Source organism: Poecilia formosa, unplaced genomic scaffold, assembly GCF_000485575.1.
Source record: "Poecilia formosa unplaced genomic scaffold, Poecilia_formosa-5.1.2 Scaffold48, whole genome shotgun sequence".
Taxonomy (NCBI): Eukaryota; Metazoa; Chordata; class Actinopteri; order Cyprinodontiformes; family Poeciliidae; genus Poecilia; species Poecilia formosa.
In genome coordinates, this window is record NW_006799987.1 from 393,167 (window position 1) to 411,425 (window position 18,259).

Genomic DNA, 18,259 nt, shown 5'->3' on the forward strand with positions numbered 1-18,259 from the left:
TATCCGATTACTCGATTAATCGTAAGAATAATCGATAGATTACTCGATTACTAAAATATTCGTTTAAAACAGCCCTACTCGCCGGTGGACATAAATGCAGTAAAGTAATATTCTAATCACAATATATACACAATAATATGTCCATCTTACTTGTGAAATGTTGTCTGTGGAGCCCTCACATCAGTAATCCATCGATCCGAACAACAATATCCCTCAGTGCAGAGGCATCTTCTGCTGTTTTGATTGAGCAAAGTAGGAGGGTATACCGCTCCAAGATGGCCGCCGTATTTCCTGCGCCGGAGCGGTCCATGAGGCGTCTATGCTTATATTATGTCTATGGTCAGACTTGTGTTGAAATCAGTCACCTAAATAAAGGAAGTGACAAAGCAGATTACCATCGTTAGCTTAAATTATTATATGATTTTATTAGGACGTGAAGGAGGATTTATTTGTGTTTGGTCATTATAGTTACTTGTGCATCTAAATACATTACAATATCATTAAAAAGTTAAATTATTTCAGTAATTCCTCTAAAACTAAATCTGATTTTGCTTTTGTGGATACAGAGATGACACAAACCCAATATTTATACATTTTAACTTATTGAAACTTAATGAACTGACAGTATTCAAAACAGATTTGTGAAAAGAGAAAGCAAATATTACTTAAAACTAACAGATTTTTACAAATTTAGATTTGGAATGACAATGATGCATTTCAATTCAAGATGTCTGATTATGGAACAATTTTGACTGAGAAAAAACAACCCAAATCTCTTTCAGCATTTAAAATAAATCATTATGATGAAGCAATATGGCACTGAATAAGATGATGTTTTGTTGTGTATTTGAAATATATCTGTGATAGTCTTCTGAGTTGAATAAGCTAATTTTATCTTTATGTGGATAGTGGGCAGATATAAATTTATACTTGTTACATTAACTATTCATATTTATTCAGTGAATTAAATTTAAAAATTAAATTAGGATAGAAATTTATTTCTCACAGGGTGGTATCCTGGAAATATTCCATTGATAATTTTTTTTTAGGGTTTTATGCTGCATTCAGTGCTCGGTTAGGACTCATTTTGCATTACTGTCTCAATACCGTACAGCCTGGAGGTGAACAGCCTGAGGCTCTACTTAGGTGCCATTTTGCCTTAAAAGCAGCCTTGGGCTCTTCTTCATCAATACCCCTCGTCTTCCTCTTGACGATACAAATCTACAAGTTTTAGACCTCTTACTAGAAAGTTAGTAGTGCTAATCCTAAAACATTAATCATAAACACTAGTTCCACTGATTTTAAAGTGCTATGCTAACATGGTATTTAGCAGAAGTTTATGCTAAAGCACTAACTTCAATACTAATATCTCCCCTTGAAAAACACTTAACAAATTTAATTTAGTATGTTCTAATGTCTGAAATGAAGTTAATGAGGAAAAATGGAGAAAACATGAGGAGAGGAAACGGAACTGCTGGCTTCACCCACTTCAAAATAAGAGTGTAATAATTATTAACTACTTGAATAATTCTTAACAGTCGATGACCAAAACTTCAGCACAGATGTTTTATTTATTCAACTAAAACTTTACAAAACGGCCAAGTAAGTTAGAATTTATCCTGAAAAATGCGTTTAGGGGAAGCTAAGCACGCTAAATGTTTTCAAAGTTAGCTTAATCGCTACACGAAAAATTGTCTCCAGTATTAGCGGAAGCATTCCCACCGCAGGTCATGTAGGTTTTTATTCTGAGTCGCTCCACTTTTCCCCAAGTCTTGGGTCTTGATTTCCAAATTTTAAGTTTACTTTCATCTGTAAGTGGTTGTTTGAAACAAAACAAAGTCAAACTTAAAGTCTGGACGTGTTAAAAGAAAAAAAAAAAAGCACATGACAGCTATATGCATGAATCTTCTCTTTATTTGTGTCACAGATGAAAGTTACATTAAAAATTTGTTTAAAGTCCAGAATAAACTAAATAGAAATACATTTTACATCTATTTCCAGTTGGTTGAAGGCATTTTGGTTCAGGATCTGGATTAGCTGGAAAGATTGAATACATTCCTTTTCATTTCAGGGTGATTTGTCCTCAGAGACGCCATTAAGCTCTTCCTGGAGGACGGATGTTATTGTAGTGGGTGGCATTTCAATTACCGGAGCCTCTACCTGTCATTTCCTGGGCTTTGCCTGAAATTAAGGAGGTGTTTCTCCACAACACGGATTTCCTCATTCTTGTCTTGGCCTGTGACTGTTAGCAGCGCATTGTAATCCTGCTGGGAGGTTTTTAGGGAGGAACCGTCCTCAGATGCTTCAGTTGCATTTTATAAATGACATTTTCATGGCATTTAAGGAAAGTGCAAACCTGTGCGCTCTTTAACAGTTGAACAGAAGCCAAGCTGGTGGGTATAAAGCCCAGATAAAAGGATCTGTTAAAGGGGATGAATTATGCCAGGGGTGTCCAAACTTTTTTGAAAAAACTAGAAGGATAAAAAATATATAAAATTAGACAAATAGTCGTTAGATTTTGTAGGAAACTGATGTTGGATCCAAATCATTAAACAGATTTTTCCCGTTTGCTGTATTAAAAGAAAAGCATCTAACTTTCAAGTCTTTTTTGGGCTTTATTAAAAAAATCTCTCTTCTGAAGACAGAATTTGGGTCTTTTTCTTCCAAAATGTCCAATATATTTAGCCAAGTTTAATACATTAAATAAAAGCTGATTTAGGTGCAGTAAAGTTGGATTTTCAGAAAAAGTCTCTGGATATTCTACTTATCATAAAATCTTGGTTATGTACTTAATATTTTTTATTACAGGAAAATTACATTGGTGATCATGTTACCTTGATTAGAACTAAAAAGCCTCCATCTACATTAATCACCTACACTGGAAAGTTTATTGCGCTTGAACTGTAGTTGAGGGCCACAAAAAAAATGTCAGAAGAGCCACAAATGGCTAGTTTTTCCACGTTTTTGTTCTTCCGTTTGTGTCTTTACTGTTTCTACAAACACCCAGCCGCTTTTTTTGGCAATAAGTTAATATATTCTGTTTCAAAAACCTTCCAGATGTATCATCAAAAATCAGCAGGCACTGACATAGCAACTCCAGCTTGTTACCTAGCAACCCCAGCGGAGTTCCGCCCATCGCCTAGCAACCCGAGCTGAGCTCCAGAATGTTTGGTCAGCTTGTTTTACTGCAGTAAAATATTTTTTATTTTTGGCTTCCCATCCAGAAATCACTTGCTGCATTCTTGTTGGTTGTGCAGGAGGCTCTACTACTGCTTTTCAAAGATGTATGGTTGTGTAATTACTAGCTTACCATGTCCAAATAGGCAGAACTGACCAAACTAAAATCTCGTTAACTAAGAACGATTTTGTAAAAAAAAAAGAAAGAAAATTTAACTAACATGTTTTGTATAGACCATAGACTTATCCTAACCTGTTCAATGAAACATAATGGGTCACCTTTAAAGCTCCAGTCAACCATGAACATAAGATGTGTTTAATGTCTGCTTCTGGTTTCCTTTCCAACAGATGTATCCAGATCTCAAAATCACCAACGTAGTGGAAGCCAACCAGCCTGTCCGCATTGAGAACTGGTGCAAAAAGGAGAAGAAGGTGTGCAAAGGCCACGCCCACATCGTGGTGCCTTACATGTGCTTAGGTAAGCTAGTAAACACTCCTTTAACTCAGCCCCTCTCCTCTGCTCCCCTCTGTGCTGAAAACGAAGAGCTTATGAGTCATTTCAGCCTTGGGCAGAGGTGACATTGAGTGATATTGGATTCGGTTCACTAATTCTGGCCTTTAGCTGCAGACTGAGCCGATCTGCTCTGGATGGGGAGTTAATGTCTCCCAGAACGGATGGCTGATGGGGGGAGGATTTTATTGCTGGGGAGGCTTGTTGAGCAATAAAGCACAATCTTATTTGCCCCCTCAGACAGCGGTCATAAACTCACGCTGACACACAGGGTCAGCGGCAGAGGGCTTGCTTTATTGCATCTCGTACCGCCGTTTGACTGCACTGTCACAAACGACTCCCGTCCTCCTCTGTTCCCGGCAGGATCACGGTAATCTGCAGCGGCAAGATGGCCGTATTCTTCTGCATGAAATGTCACATGCAGAGCAGGATGAAGGGAAAAAAAAAGACTGCAGCACGTTGCTTCTCCCTCCCAGGGATGAAGGAATATGAGAAATGGATTCCTGAAAACAAAGACTCTCCCTCCAGCTATAAAACAAAACATCTTTGTCTGAGAAGTGGTGTCTCCAAGAGGGGGACCAAGGGAGGCCATGTCCCCCTTGAAAAATGCAAGATATTTATACATGCACACCTCCATTCACAAAATTAGAATATTACAGAAAAACCCATTTATTTCATGAACTTTATCACTAAGTGAAACACATTATATAGGTTAATTACACACAGATGGATGTTTGAAAGCCTTTGTTTCTTTTAATTATGATGATTTTCTACTTGTGGGTAATGAAAACATGAAGCTTAAAATTACAGTATTACATTAGACCAATAAAAATTACCTTTTCTACTTCATAGAAATATGGATTTAATGAAAACTATGTTTAATAGCTAACGAGTTATAATTTACAACAAGTATTTTAATCTAACAAACAAGCCTGATCTGAATGCATGTTCTAATTTATTGAAGAACTGTATTTTATAATCACTGCCTTAAACTGCAACTTGAAAACTGCTGTACAGCAATTATTACCAATGAAAGCTATAAAACAATCATAGAAAAAGATTATCTTTAACCATCCAATTTTCTCAGTTAATGAGAAGCCCAGTCTGTGTCTTATAGAAAAGCTTAACAGAAATGCAAAGCCTTCAGCTGCGTGTCTGACTATAATAAAAACAGGAGAGGACAGACTGTCTGACCTGAGGAGGAAATTAAAGGTTCAAAATGTCACATACTTGAGGGAAGCATATGCTGTAACAGTCAGATTCACTTAGTCGCATTTTACCCGTTGGCAAATAGCTTTTTATCTAAAGAGGCGATAACATCAGGCAAAGGCAAAATCATGGCTTTTGTTTCCTCCCATCCAGTTTCACAAGGCCTTTGGACTTGGCTGCTACGCATTTAGAGACACTTCTCAGACCATTTAGGTTCCAGAGTTTCTTATTTAGCTTTGATCATCTCTAATAATTTGACACAGCTAGCCTAAAGCACTGATCCTAAACATTAGTTCCGCTAACATTAAAGAGCTTCACCTACATGGTATTTAGTGGAAGCTAATGCGTTAATTTTAATCATGTAGATATTAGCACAATTTCAACAAAGATGTTTAACGTTACTTAACTGAATGTTTACAAAACAGCTAAGTAAGTTAGCGTGTTAGAATTTATCCTTAGAAATAAATTTAGGGGACGTGAAGGGCGCTAAAAATAGCAAACAAGAGCTAATTAGCTACGTTATTAGCTTAATATCATGGAATATTCATCACTGTGCAGTAACTATGGTTTACTTTTACTTTTCATTTTGTTTCTTTAACGAAGAAACAAAATGCAGAAGGTGACCTTGAATGATATAATATGATTGTTCTTAACTGGTATGAGGTTATTGGTTTTAGAAAAATAAAATAAGCTCCACAGAATTCTCCACAGAATTAGCTCGGTTTAAAATTAATGCACAGTTTCAGTTCCTCCATGTTTTCTCTCCTCAAACAAAATCTGATTGATCTGATGCTCAATCAGATGTTTCTAATTGAGGAACATCTGTTAATTGTTTTTCCATTGGCAGATGATTTTAATTTGTATTTTTGAGACTTGGTTTGTCTGAGATTATTAGTTTGATTGGAACAAAACCTTTTGTGTATTGATCATCCTTTAAAGTCTAATTTCAAACAACAGAGAATGTGACTGAAATATAAAATATGTTCCTCCAGAAAACACAGTTTTATGGTAAAAATCTATCTGGTCCAAAGAAACATAAAAAGATCAATTTAAAACACAATTTGCACAGTCTGCCTTTATACATAGTACATTTATAGCACCACTACTTTTTATTCCCTTTTGTTTTATGAATTCCAGTTTGATATCGATTCTCTCACAGAAGTCTTTTGTCTTTTATTCTCCTAGTTGTTCAGACTTATCAGGGGAAAAAGGCATTTAAATAATTCTCTTTTTCTTTTGTTGAAGAAAGCTTGTGGGTTTTATAAAGAGCAGCGTCCACATTTACAAGCCATCAGAAAGGCGGAGTGACGGCGCCGATAACAGATTGGGGCTTGTTTCGGAGCGCCGCGCCTGAGGTTATTGCATTCCTCCGTCTCTTTGTAAATTTCTCTGCACCGAGCGTTAAACCCTGAATCATAATAACCTGCGCCAGACAATCATTCACAATCACAGAACAATGAGCCGGAGTGGAGGAGAAGAAAATAACAGTGTCAGACGGGACTGGTGGGTGAAGATAAAAATGCTGAAACAGGAAAAACGAAGTTGGAAGGTGAAACCTGGAGTTTATAAGAAAATATTTCTGCTATGCAACACTGACCTCCAGTTACCTTCGTTTTTTTTTTCATTACTTCAAATAATCCTGGTGGCGTGATCAGATTTCTGCACAGTCTGTGATGCAATGCAAACACTGTGCAGAAAATTAGAGGAGGAAACTGAGTGTCATTATTTACTGTGTTTTATGGGAGGAAACGCCAATATGCTGAATTATTCTTCCAGCTGCTTTATTTGCTTCCTTCCAAAAGGAACCTCTTGTTTTACTTCTGTTTTTTAGGTATGAAACCTTAAAGTTTGAAACAGTTTATTTGATTTTATTTTAAACAATCATTTCTCTTTAATTGTTGTTTTGATGTTTTTTTTAAACATTGACACAGCCTGTAAATTTAGTTGTAGTAAACATAGATGTTTACAGTATTTGCTCTGTTTCTGATTTGTGTTATTTTATCAGACTTCAACGTTTCAGATCATAAAACAAACATAAATGTCAAACAAGGAAAACCTCAGTTTAGTTTTCAGGCTAAGCTAACTAAACAGACCTTATCTACTTCATCTACTTCAAGGTCAGATAACTTGGTGTACTTCAAATAAGACAAAACTAACATAAAAGTAACTTATCAGAAGTAATTATGCTTGTTTTTAGTCAATAATTTCTTAATATTAATGAAAATGTTTGTTCCAGTGACAGATTGTTTAACTTTACTGGGTAAAATGTCTTGTTAGAAGTGAAATAACCTGGCAGTGCGCTGTGTGGTTGGTCGCCTCATTTCAGAAACCCTGAATGTTGGGGTCATGTCTGCAACCTAAAATCCGGACCGCAGCGGGCTGGTAGTGCTCCAACTGGGTTACTTTAAAGCTCTTGGCTTCGCTGCTCTTTGTGTCCTGACGCTGTTCTGGCCTTAATCAGAAGGATTTCAACCAGCAGCTGCGGTAACCTGCGCTCTCCTGGCTGAAATTTACATCGTATCCATATTAGAAAGGGTTTTATGCAGCGGGCCGAGGGGAACAGCACACACCTCCAAATTGCACCAGGGCGGGAATGTGCTGGTTGCTGGGAGACGGAAGAATGCTGTTTTATTTAAAAGGGAAATATGATGTAAAATTCACATTTTGCACGACTTGGTTCTTCCATTTGGTTTCTTCTGCTTCTTAGAACAGCGCAAAAAAAATTATCCAACCGTTTCTTGGCGATAAGCTGTTTTGGGGGGGTCTAGAAAATGAACCATTTCAAAAACCTCCAGATTGTTGAGTCGTTACTAGCAACCCAAGTGGAGCTCAAGCACATTTGGACAGCTGGTTTTACCTATGTATGCCCTGTACAATGGCTGCTGGAAAAGAAAAGTATTTTGCTGTCATCTTATCATCTGGAAACCACTTGTTGCATTCTTGTTGGTTGTGAAGGAAGCTCTACTTCTGCTTTTCACATATGTACTGTTGTGTAATTGCACATCTGTTTGCAGCCATTTTAAATTGCTTGTGTGAACGTTGATGACCCGTTATGCTCCCTTGATCCGGTTAGAATAGGTTTGCTAGTTATACAGACATGTTCATAAAATCATTCTTGCAATGAGATTTTCAGTCTGCTCAGTTCTGCCAACTTTGAGCTGTTTTGGGACGTCCTGTCACCTTAAATCCAAATGTGCTGCTGCTGGCCCTGCCCCTAATTTGTACGTGAAAATGGCTGCCAGCAGATGCGTAATTTTACAACTGTACATCAACCAACCAACAAGATTGTAGAAAATAGTTTTCTTGAAAGAAAGTCAACAATAAAATCTCTTCTTTTCCAGCAGCCATTGTGCTTTTTACACTTACTTAAGTAATTTTATTATGAAGTATTTCTACTCTTACTTGAATAAAATTTCTGGATTCTCTGCCCACTAAATGAAAAGCAGAAGTGGAGCCTCCTGCACAACCAACAAGAATGTAGCACGGTAAGTCAACAATAAAACATTTGTCCTTTCCAGCAGCCATTGCGCAGCAGTAAAACCAGCTGACCAAAAGTGCTGGAGTTAAACTTGGGTTGCTAGGTAACAGCTGAAGTTCCGCTGGGGTTGCTAGGTAACCGTGCAGTGCCTGTGGAATGTGACTTAACCACTGGGAGGATTTTGAAACCGGTCATTTTCCAGACGCCAAGGCACATTAACTCATTTCCATAAAACAACTGGGTGTTTTTTCTTCTTCTTTTTATAGAAGCAGTAGAGACAAAATTGGAAAAAAAAGTGTAAAATGTGAATTTTTCATAATAGGTTCCCTTTCAGCAGTGAAGCGACCTGTTGTGCGGCCGACTCCAGGTCTAAATGTTTTCTGTAACTGTACCTCCCAGACGGAGAGCAGAAGCAGCTGCTGAGTCCTCTGCTATTTCCAGCGCTCTCCTCTTCCTTTCCTACCCTCTCATTTTCCAAAACACTGCTTTTCCCGGCCGCTCCTTACCTCCAGCGGCGTTCCCGCCGTCCGAGGTTATGGCAAGCCGCTAAATGAGCCGGATCCCAGCCAACTCCGCCAACACTCTGCCATTTTCTCCTCCGTCACAATGCCAGCCAGGCGTTTAATCTTCATCAGGACCCCCGACTCCACATTTAGATCTGCACGGATTTCAGCCTGAAACTATTCATAGAATCACAAGATGCCTTTCAAGCCATTTATTTCCTCTGGATCCAACTTCCTGCTCCATGAATTAAACATGGCTGAATATAAATCATCAAGCAAATGATATCATTGAGACGCAGGAAGAGTTTACAAGTGTGAAACCGATTTTCTCCTTTGCAGCTAAGCAGATCGGATAATCCCTTTTTTTTAGTTTAGGGGTTCACACAGGTGCAGATGTCAAAGGCCGCCTTTTTATTCCCCCATAGAGAAAATTAAAGGACGAGGCAGCTATGAATTATTGAATATCCTCATCTCATCTTCCTTTTTTAACTCCAGTCGGCTGATTTATTGCCTCCAGCCCGGCCGTGTTTCAGAGGAATGGCTTTTCCTGGACAGATCGGTGCTGCGACTAACGGCCATCTTTCTCTTTCAGTGGGCGAGTTTGTGAGCGACGTCCTGCTGGTTCCAGAGAAGTGCAAGTTCTTCCACAAGGAGCGGATGGACCTGTGCATCAGCCACCAGCAGTGGCACGCCGTGGCCAAGGAGGTGAGGTCGGATCCGCTCCGCAGGATTACCGCCGCCGTCGTTACAGATTCCCTGGTCACGCTTTGCTTAGAGGAGACGTTTATACCTTTTCTAACTGACACGCTTTCTGAGAGTCTTAACAAAACGACTTGGTCAAAAATTCAGCAGGATTACGCAATTAAATCCCTTCTAAGCATCTTCCAACGTTTGAGCTGAATTCCTCTCTCCGTTTAATATTTAAGAAGTTTTATAAGAATCAGCAGTGAAGTTTTCTGACTGATCTTTAAAAAGATTCTGATTCTTTTATGTCTCAAATGTGGCTCAAAATAGCAAGAAAGTCACTGAGTTGGTAAAAGTAGAGTGAATATTGTCCCCAAAAACTTTACTCAAGTAAGAGCATCACTACTTCAACTTATTTTTACTTGAGTAAAAGTAAAACGTATCCGTCCATGAAATTACTCAAGAGTAAAAACGTATTTGATAAACAGTTTACTGAAGTTCTGAGTAACTGATCAAATTTAATATTATATAAAATGTAAAATTAAATGGAAATTTTGGTATTTTCCAAATCAGTTTCTTTCAGTAATTAACTAAATTACATTTACTAGAGTAACTACTTTGAGGAAATACAAAAAACTTTTAGGAATATTTTTACTACACTGTACTCTGAGTAATTTTATTATGAAGTATTTTTACTCTTATTTGAGTAAATTTTCTGGATTTCCTACCCACTGAATATAAAACAAACATGTTTGAACCAAAAATTCACCAGATACAGAGACACACCTGCAGCTTCTGTTAAAGTTTCGTCAGTTTTTTATTGCAAGAAACTGAATTGGAAACATTTTCCTTTGTCTCATTTTGTTATTTTTTTGTTACTTGTCTAAATTATTGACATTTTGGTCCTTAAAACATCAAAATCTCCACTTAACTTTATATTTTGACTATGTAATTTTTAAATTTTAAATGATTGATACTCAGTACTTGAGAAGACTTTTTACCAAATACTTTTTCTTGAGTACAATTTGTAGCTACTCTGCTCTCCTCTTGCGTTAGAAACTAAACTAAAATTACTTTGTAAGACTTTGTGGGGGGTTTTCATAAAGATTATTCCAAATGTTTGATATTAAACCCAGAAAATCCTTAAAAACATCCATAATACAGTTATTTTAAAAAATATTCCCTCCTCTCTGTGAGTGTGTGATCAGGCGTCCTCACATTTCAGCCTATAATCAGATTAGCGCTGCGGCTGCTAATCCCCCTCAGGAGGCTGCAGAGTTAGTTTGACCGTAACTGAAGCTCTCCTCAAACATTTCCTCACCTTCTAGATTTTCTTTTTCCTTCAGCGCTGTGGACGTTTAATGCAAACTGTCAGTCGATTTGAAACATTTCCAGTGGAGAAAATGAGAGGAACGACTTGGAAAACAAAGGATGTTGTTTCTCAAGCTGCTGCTGAGATGTTAAGCGGGGCGGCTAATCCGTCTCTGCGCCAGTGGAGTTTCAAGCCGAGTTCGTATCCGATACCTTCCAGCTGCTGCAGGGGGGAAGTGTTTGGGAGAAGCAGGTCACCTGCAGGACAGCGTGACTTTGGGAAGATGTGGAGCGCCTCGCTCAAACTCGGACTCAAAACTTTACCGCAGTACAACCACAAGCTTTAACGTATTTCACTGGGATTTCCAATGAAATACCAACAGAAATTAGTTTTTAAGTGTGAGCTAAAGACGCACAGATTCACGTATTGTGCTTATGATATCTGAATTGACTTAAAACATTAAAATGTTAATCTACTGAATTACAAACTTATTTGATAATTTATTTGATAACTCTGCCCCAATATAGCTCACTTAAATACATCAATATATTCATTTGCTTGGTAAAACATGTATACACAACTTAAATGTTTTCCAGTTAGTTAGTTAATCAGGATTAAAACGGCCAATTTAAAATAACTGAAACTGACAAAAACAACAGGATGGCTACTTTAAGAAAATAAACTGCATCAAACCTTTGAAATGGCTCAGAAAGTGAAATTAGAAATAATCAAACATAGAATTAGACTGAATAGATCTGCTGGATATCTGATCTGGACTCTTTTGTCAAACCCATTTTTTTCAGAAATTAGTCGTTCTCTAGAGAACAAGCAGACGGGTAACGGATAAAACCGTAGGGAATTTTAAAGCATGTTTATTATAAAAAGAAAAAACAATATTCCTGTTCAGTCCAGAAGTGGGAAAAAGAGCATTTATTATAGTATAGACTATCAGTGTTTAAAATTGCTTAGCGCTCTTAGCTTCCCCTAGCTAAGTTATAAAGCTGCTACTTCTCCAACACGTGGTCGTTTATAAACTTTCAGTTAAATAAAGTTCAACATTTGTGCTGAAGTTTTGTTTTTTGACTGTTGAGAATTCTTCAAGTACCCATATACAATCAATAAGAGCATGACCATATGCATTTAAGGCCATGCTCTTATTTTGAAGTGAGTGAGGACTGCAGTTCTGTTTCCTGTCTGCAGGTTCTCTGTTTTCTTTTTTCCACCCAATGACATTATTTCATTGGCTTTATAAAAGATGATGTCAAAATTAAACTGGTATCAGAGGTTTCTTTTTCTTTCAAGGACAGATATAATTTGAATTGGCGCTTTAGCATTAGCTTCAATTAAAAACTGTTTGTTCAGCACTTTAGCATTAGCAAAGCTAATGTTTATGATTAGTGTGTTGGGGTTAGCGCAGCAGCTTTTTAGGCAGCGGTGCTCCCCTGTGGTCAGTGGTACTCGGGTGGGAGAATCCGCTGACGGGAAGCTGTTTGGTGTGACCCGCTCAGGCCTGCTCCAGGAGCTCCATGATGCTCCACAGCTACGGCATGCTGCTGCCCTGCGACATCGACAAGTTCCACGGCACAGAGTACGTCTGCTGCCCCGCCTCCCGCTTCGCAGAGTCCCCCCCGCCGTCCCTACCCTCCCAGGAGGAAGACGATGATGACGAAGACGAGCATGTGGAGAATGAGGACGTCGCCCTGGGTGACGATGAGCCTCTGGAGGAAACGTGAGCAGACCTTTGAAACTTCACGCAACAAGAGAAACCTTCTGATTGCATTGTGTAAGTTTAGTCTATTTCTTAGTGTTTTCTCACCCGATAGTTCGGTAGATTCGGTTTGATTACAGAGCAAAATTATAAAATTTGTTACATTTTCAGCTGCTGCAACCCAAACCCTTTGAAAAATCTGTTCCCCTCCTCGCCTGTGGGGGCGCTGCACTTATAACCACTGAAGGAAAGAACATGGAAACTTCTGAAGAAGACACTGAGCGGCATCAGATTTGAGCAGTTTTAGGATTTCTTTTTTGTCTTTGGTAAAAGACAACAGGCCATTTCTCCTGCTAGTGTTACACTCATGCATTTGTTTTGGTTGTATTTACCCACAATGCCCTGCGCTGCAGTCCACTTCCTGTTTGGTTTTTCCACATGCGTTCAAATTGCACTGGAGTTCACTTAACCCTCCTGTTATGTTCCGGGTCAATTTGACCCGTTTCAAAGTTTAAAAAAATAGTTAGAAGTATTTTTTCTGCATGAAACTTTTTCTATTTGTCTTAATAGGTGCACTCTATGTATAAAATGAAAATGGTTCATTTTACACACTTGCAGCCCCCCCTAGGTCCATTTGTTACAGACGTACTGTTAAGGGTCAATTTGACCCGCCATACAAGTTGAAGGGTAAAAAGGTTAAAACAATGTCCAATTCTATTTGTTTCCTTGCACCTATGAGACATATTTCACCACACACACAAACACCACACCACACATGCATGAACACACACACATACACCACACACACACCACACACACACCTAAACATGCACACAAACCCACTCTTTCACTATTCTCTTTACTTCACTAGGAAGCTGCCAGAAAGCAGGTGTTCATGCAACTTTTGACAGGAACCTTTTCTGTTCCTGTGGGCAAACTCCACCCACACTGAGTGGACACTCAGCAGAAGTGGGGGGGGGACATAAATACTCTCTGCAAGGGAGTCCTAAACGCATTACACACTGAAGGTACATGTAATATCGTCACTGTTGGAGATCAGGAAATGAGCAGCAGGGAAATAAAAAGATGACAACCATGGAAGCTCTGGAACTTCTTGATGATTATTCACATCACAAACATCAAGTCAGTCATTCATAAAGATCACCCCTGGCATTCAGAGGTCGCTGCTCATTTACACTATATATGCCTTCCACACCAGCTAAATATGACATAAAAATCTGGGCAGCATGTGATGAAAAACCCAGTTATGTTTTGGACATGCAGGTTTAAACTGGAAATCCACCTGGAGGATCATCTTCAGGACTCATTTGTCTTGATTTTAGTCAGCAGGTCAATTTGACCCAGGGCAGAATAGTGTCTCAAGTTCAATTATAAAGATGACCCCTTCAAAAAAAAATCTAAATGTAATATAAAAAATTTTACAAAAAGTCACTTTCAAAGATAATTAGTGTTATTTTGTGTTTAGGTTTTTCAGTGGCCATAAAAAAAATGTAAATCACATTTTTTCATGTCCGAATGAGTAAATTGTTGTCATTGATCCTTTATTTGTGAGGAATAAAAAACATAATTGCACAAATATTGATTGAAATGGTTAGTATAGGAGTTAATAATCAGACACAAAAAAAGATTTGGAGGATTTTTTTTTTGTCTGACACTATAGAGGTTCCCGGGTCAAATTGACCCGCGAACATTATAGCTGTACATCAGAAAAGAACATAACAGGAGGGTTAAACCAAACAAAGATTGAGGTTTGTAGGTGGACCAGATTCACTTTTTTGGTTTGCTTCAGAGTTCGGTTACACATTCACACCTCACCAAATGAACCAGACCGCTCCAGAACCAGGAAGTGGACTACAACACAAGGCATTCTGGGTAAACACATCCAAAACAAAGAGTCTAGTGTCAGCAGAAGAAATTTATTTTATCAAAGACAAATAAAGAAATCCTACAGCCACTAAAATTTGATGCTACTCTATTTTTGTTTACATTTCATGAAGCAGGAAGTTGCGCTCAGTGTCTTCTTCAGAGGTTTTTGGTTCAGCGCCTCCGGAGGTCAGGAGGGGAACAGGTTTTTTACTTAGTTTGTATCGTTTGACACAGAGCAGTGTGAACGTGAACCGCAGCAGCTGAAAATATAATAAATGTTGCAACTTTGGTCCCCATTAGTACCGACTCTACCTGGCTATCAGGTGTGAAAACTCTGTAAATCAGGGAATCCTTCGTCCGGTTCTCAAAAGCTACTTTTAGGTAGCTGCTGCTACTTCTCCTCCTCACCAGAGTCAAATGAGCAGAGCTGAATGATGTGCTGATGAGGAAATTCATCCGTTTTATTCAGACTTGTTGGAGCGTCTAAAACTCAAAGCGTTGCAGCTCTTGAGGAGAGAACCGTTTACTTCCCCTGTTCCAACCTCTCCAAGGTTGTTTTCTCTCAGCTCAAGGATGTAAAGGTTTGCAGACTGCTTGTACAAACATTTTTTTAACGAACGGGTCGCTCTCAGGAGCTCTGTGAATTCAGGCATGGCAGTGTGAGAGGATGCCACCTGTGCAGCAAGTCGAAACATTCAGCGATCAACTGTTAGTGGTATCAGCAAATAGGAACAACAGAAACCCAGTCAAGGAGAAATAATGGTGAGCTGAAGCATGCCGAGCTGCTCAGTGTGCAGAAATCAGCTGTGCTTTAGAGATACAAACCAGCCAGACAGAGAAAAGGCTTTTCTCTTAAAGTTTTGATTTAATTACTGCTCCGCATGTGTTGTTTCTTAAGCAAACTGCCTTATTTATGAGTCCGAATACTCCAATTAGCTATTAATCAAATACTAAATTAGGTGGAGATTATCTCAATAATCAATTAATCACGATTAATCCGATTTTTAATCTAACCACTTTGGTATGTTATAAATCTATCAAAAAGTGCAAATAAGCAAATAATTCAAGCCTCTTTGTAAGAAGAAAATAAACATTTTATTGCCTAAGAGGTAAAAATATAGCATTCCTTTAGGAAAACTGAACAAAGTTATTTCAATAATCTATTATTCATGATTAATCGTTTCAGCCTTAATCATGATTTAAAAAAAGTAATACGATGAAAGATGCAATAAATCCCCACCATGACGTTTCTGACTGTATTTTACCAGGTTAACTAGAGGAAGAACTGAAGTTCAAACAGATCGAAGTTCATAGCTTACCAAGCTCCGCCCAGAAACGCCCTAGAAAATCCCACGTGGCTGCATGGCTCACAAACAAAGCCTCGCGGAGCTTAGTTTCTATGTAAACATGGCGTCTTTCATTTCGACTGATTCTCTGCAGAGTATTTCTGAGTCGATTAGTGTAGCCTTTCTGCCGGATTTTCAAAAAATATCAGCCACGACAATGGAGAGGGGAACCAACAAGTTCATGTCATCTTTTATGGATGACATGAAGATGTTTGAGCCACGCGATGCCTCCAACATTGTGCGCGTCACAGCGAAATGCTACCGGTAGATGAGGAAAACAGCAGATCCTCACACCCTCAGCATAAATATAGTTGTGGACAAGATCACTGATGCCTATTGTTAGATTAGCTACCGCTGCTATTAGCTAAGCTAACACAGCAGCGGTAGATTAGCTGCTGCTGCTGTTAGCTAAGCTAACACAGCAGCGGTAGATTAGCTGCCACTGCTGTTAGCTAAGCTAACACAGCAGCGGTAGATTAGCTGCTGCTGCTATTAGCTAAGCTAACTCAGCAGTGGTAGATTAGCTGCCACTGCTGTTAGCTAAGCTAACACAGCAGTGCTTTATTACCTAATTCAAACACTTTCTCTACCGATTACCTGTCAGTTGGTGTCTATGTCGCCTTTTTTATTTTTGTAACTGAACGGAAACGCATATTTCCACATCAGATCTACATGTTATGGTTGTCATAGTCAAGCTAGCAGAGCAGACCTACTTTTCTCTCCTTTGCTATTTTTTCTTTTTTATTAAAACTTTTTCCTGACCTTGTCATCTGCTTGTCATAGTGTAGCAAAGCTCGCTTTTGCTCTTACATGTTGGGTGTCCGTTAAGATTTAGAGCGTTACGTTGACAACTGAACAGCTAAAAGCAATGCTAGCCATCGTTAGCTAGCAGTTTATTGCCCTCCTGCAGGGATCCATATTAAAGGTTTTAATGTAGCTGCAGCTGCAGGCCGTGCTTCTGTTTAAACAAAAAACAACAGCTTTTGTTGTTTTTAAATACAAATTAAAATTTGTTTCTAGCTACCTGAGACAAAAATATGTCTCAGGTATATGACTCCCTGTGTTTATACAATAATACTGGCTGGGGTTGGTGGGATCGTTGATCTGAGGTGCCATTAAATGTATTTAAGAAAAATTAAAATCAAGTTTTGTTGTAAAAGGAAGGTTTGTGTCAATGCTTTGGACACTGATACACAGGTGGAAAAAGGCACTAATCTTATTTCATCTTTCTCATCTCAGTGTGACCAAAGCTAATAAGGAACCGATTCAGAAGGAAGAGGCTGTGGACGAAGATGAAGATGAGGAGGAAGAGGAGGAAGATGAGGACGAGTACAACTATGTCTACGGGGATGAAGAGACAAATATTAATGCAGAGGAAGAAAAAGAAGAGAAAGAAGAAGAAAGCAGCAACCAACCAAAGAAAATCAAACAGAACCAAATCTCTCTTCGTAAGAGTGAGTAATATTTTCTTTAAGATTATATTATCCTGCATTTGTTTTGATAGAAATATGAATGATTATTATTTACTTCAATCTATAATTTATCAGCATGCAGATCATTTTATTTCACCTTAAAGTCGTCATGCTGTTCATAACACTCCAAGAAACTTTAGAAATCAGTTATTCTGGAGATTAACGGAGTCATCCCATAAGAAAAATACTCACAGAAAAAAACAAAAACAAATCTTACAAAGCAGAAAAGAAAGTGTTTTCATATCCGACTGCAGACTCAGCTTACTCATTAATTATTGTTTTGATTTTTCAGACAATTAATCGATTAACCTGTTTTTAAAAATGGCAGATACTGCAGATATTTTTTTTAACCACATAAGGCATTTTTATGCAATGTTAGAAGTAAGTTAAAAGAAATAAAAATAAACAATTAACTGGTTTTAAAAAAAGCCATTTAATAATTGACTATTTTAGCACACAAAAAAATGTATTTTATTTTAGCAATTAATCTACAGATGCTCTAGAGTTCACTAAAGGGGGCTAAAGGTGCTTAGCTTATATATATATATATATATATATATATACATAAAACTTTTTTTTAACCAGGTGAAACTAAAACTGAGTCGAACATGTATAGAAAGGTTTTATTTATCTTAAATGCAGAATGCAGTCTTTTTTTTTTTTTACACAGTGTGTATACTGAGATTAATGATTAATCGTTTCAGTTATGAACTATGTGTGCTCCCTTCCGAGTGTGATGGGTCCCTGCCGCGCCTACTTTCATCGATGGTACTTCGACCTTGGGAAGCAGACCTGTATGCCATTTATATATGGCGGCTGCCGCGGCAACCAAAACAATTTCCACTCATGGTTTGGTTGCATGTACAAGTGCATTTTCAACCGTAAGTCTGATGGGTCGGAGGCCGGTGTGGCTGAGCCATCCACTCTCTGCCTGTCGGCCTGAAAATCGATAATAAGCATCACTTTAGTTTC

General features: G+C 38.3%; 1 protein-coding gene across 4 annotated transcripts in view; it reads left to right on the forward strand.

Moving 5' to 3' along the window:
* Nucleotides 1–18,259, forward strand: part of aplp2 (amyloid beta (A4) precursor-like protein 2) — a 79,380-nt gene that overhangs the window by 38,264 nt on the left and 22,857 nt on the right. For all 4 annotated transcript variants that reach the window (XM_007552329.2, XM_007552330.2, XM_007552327.2 and 1 more), the window contains exons 3-6: nt 3,526–3,655; nt 9,471–9,583; nt 12,383–12,603; nt 17,055–17,269. In XM_007552329.2, coding sequence (XP_007552391.1) covers nt 3,526–3,655; nt 9,471–9,583; nt 12,383–12,603; nt 17,055–17,269 — 679 coding nt within the window. The remainder of the gene's footprint in view (nt 1–3,525; nt 3,656–9,470; nt 9,584–12,382; nt 12,604–17,054; nt 17,270–18,259) is intronic.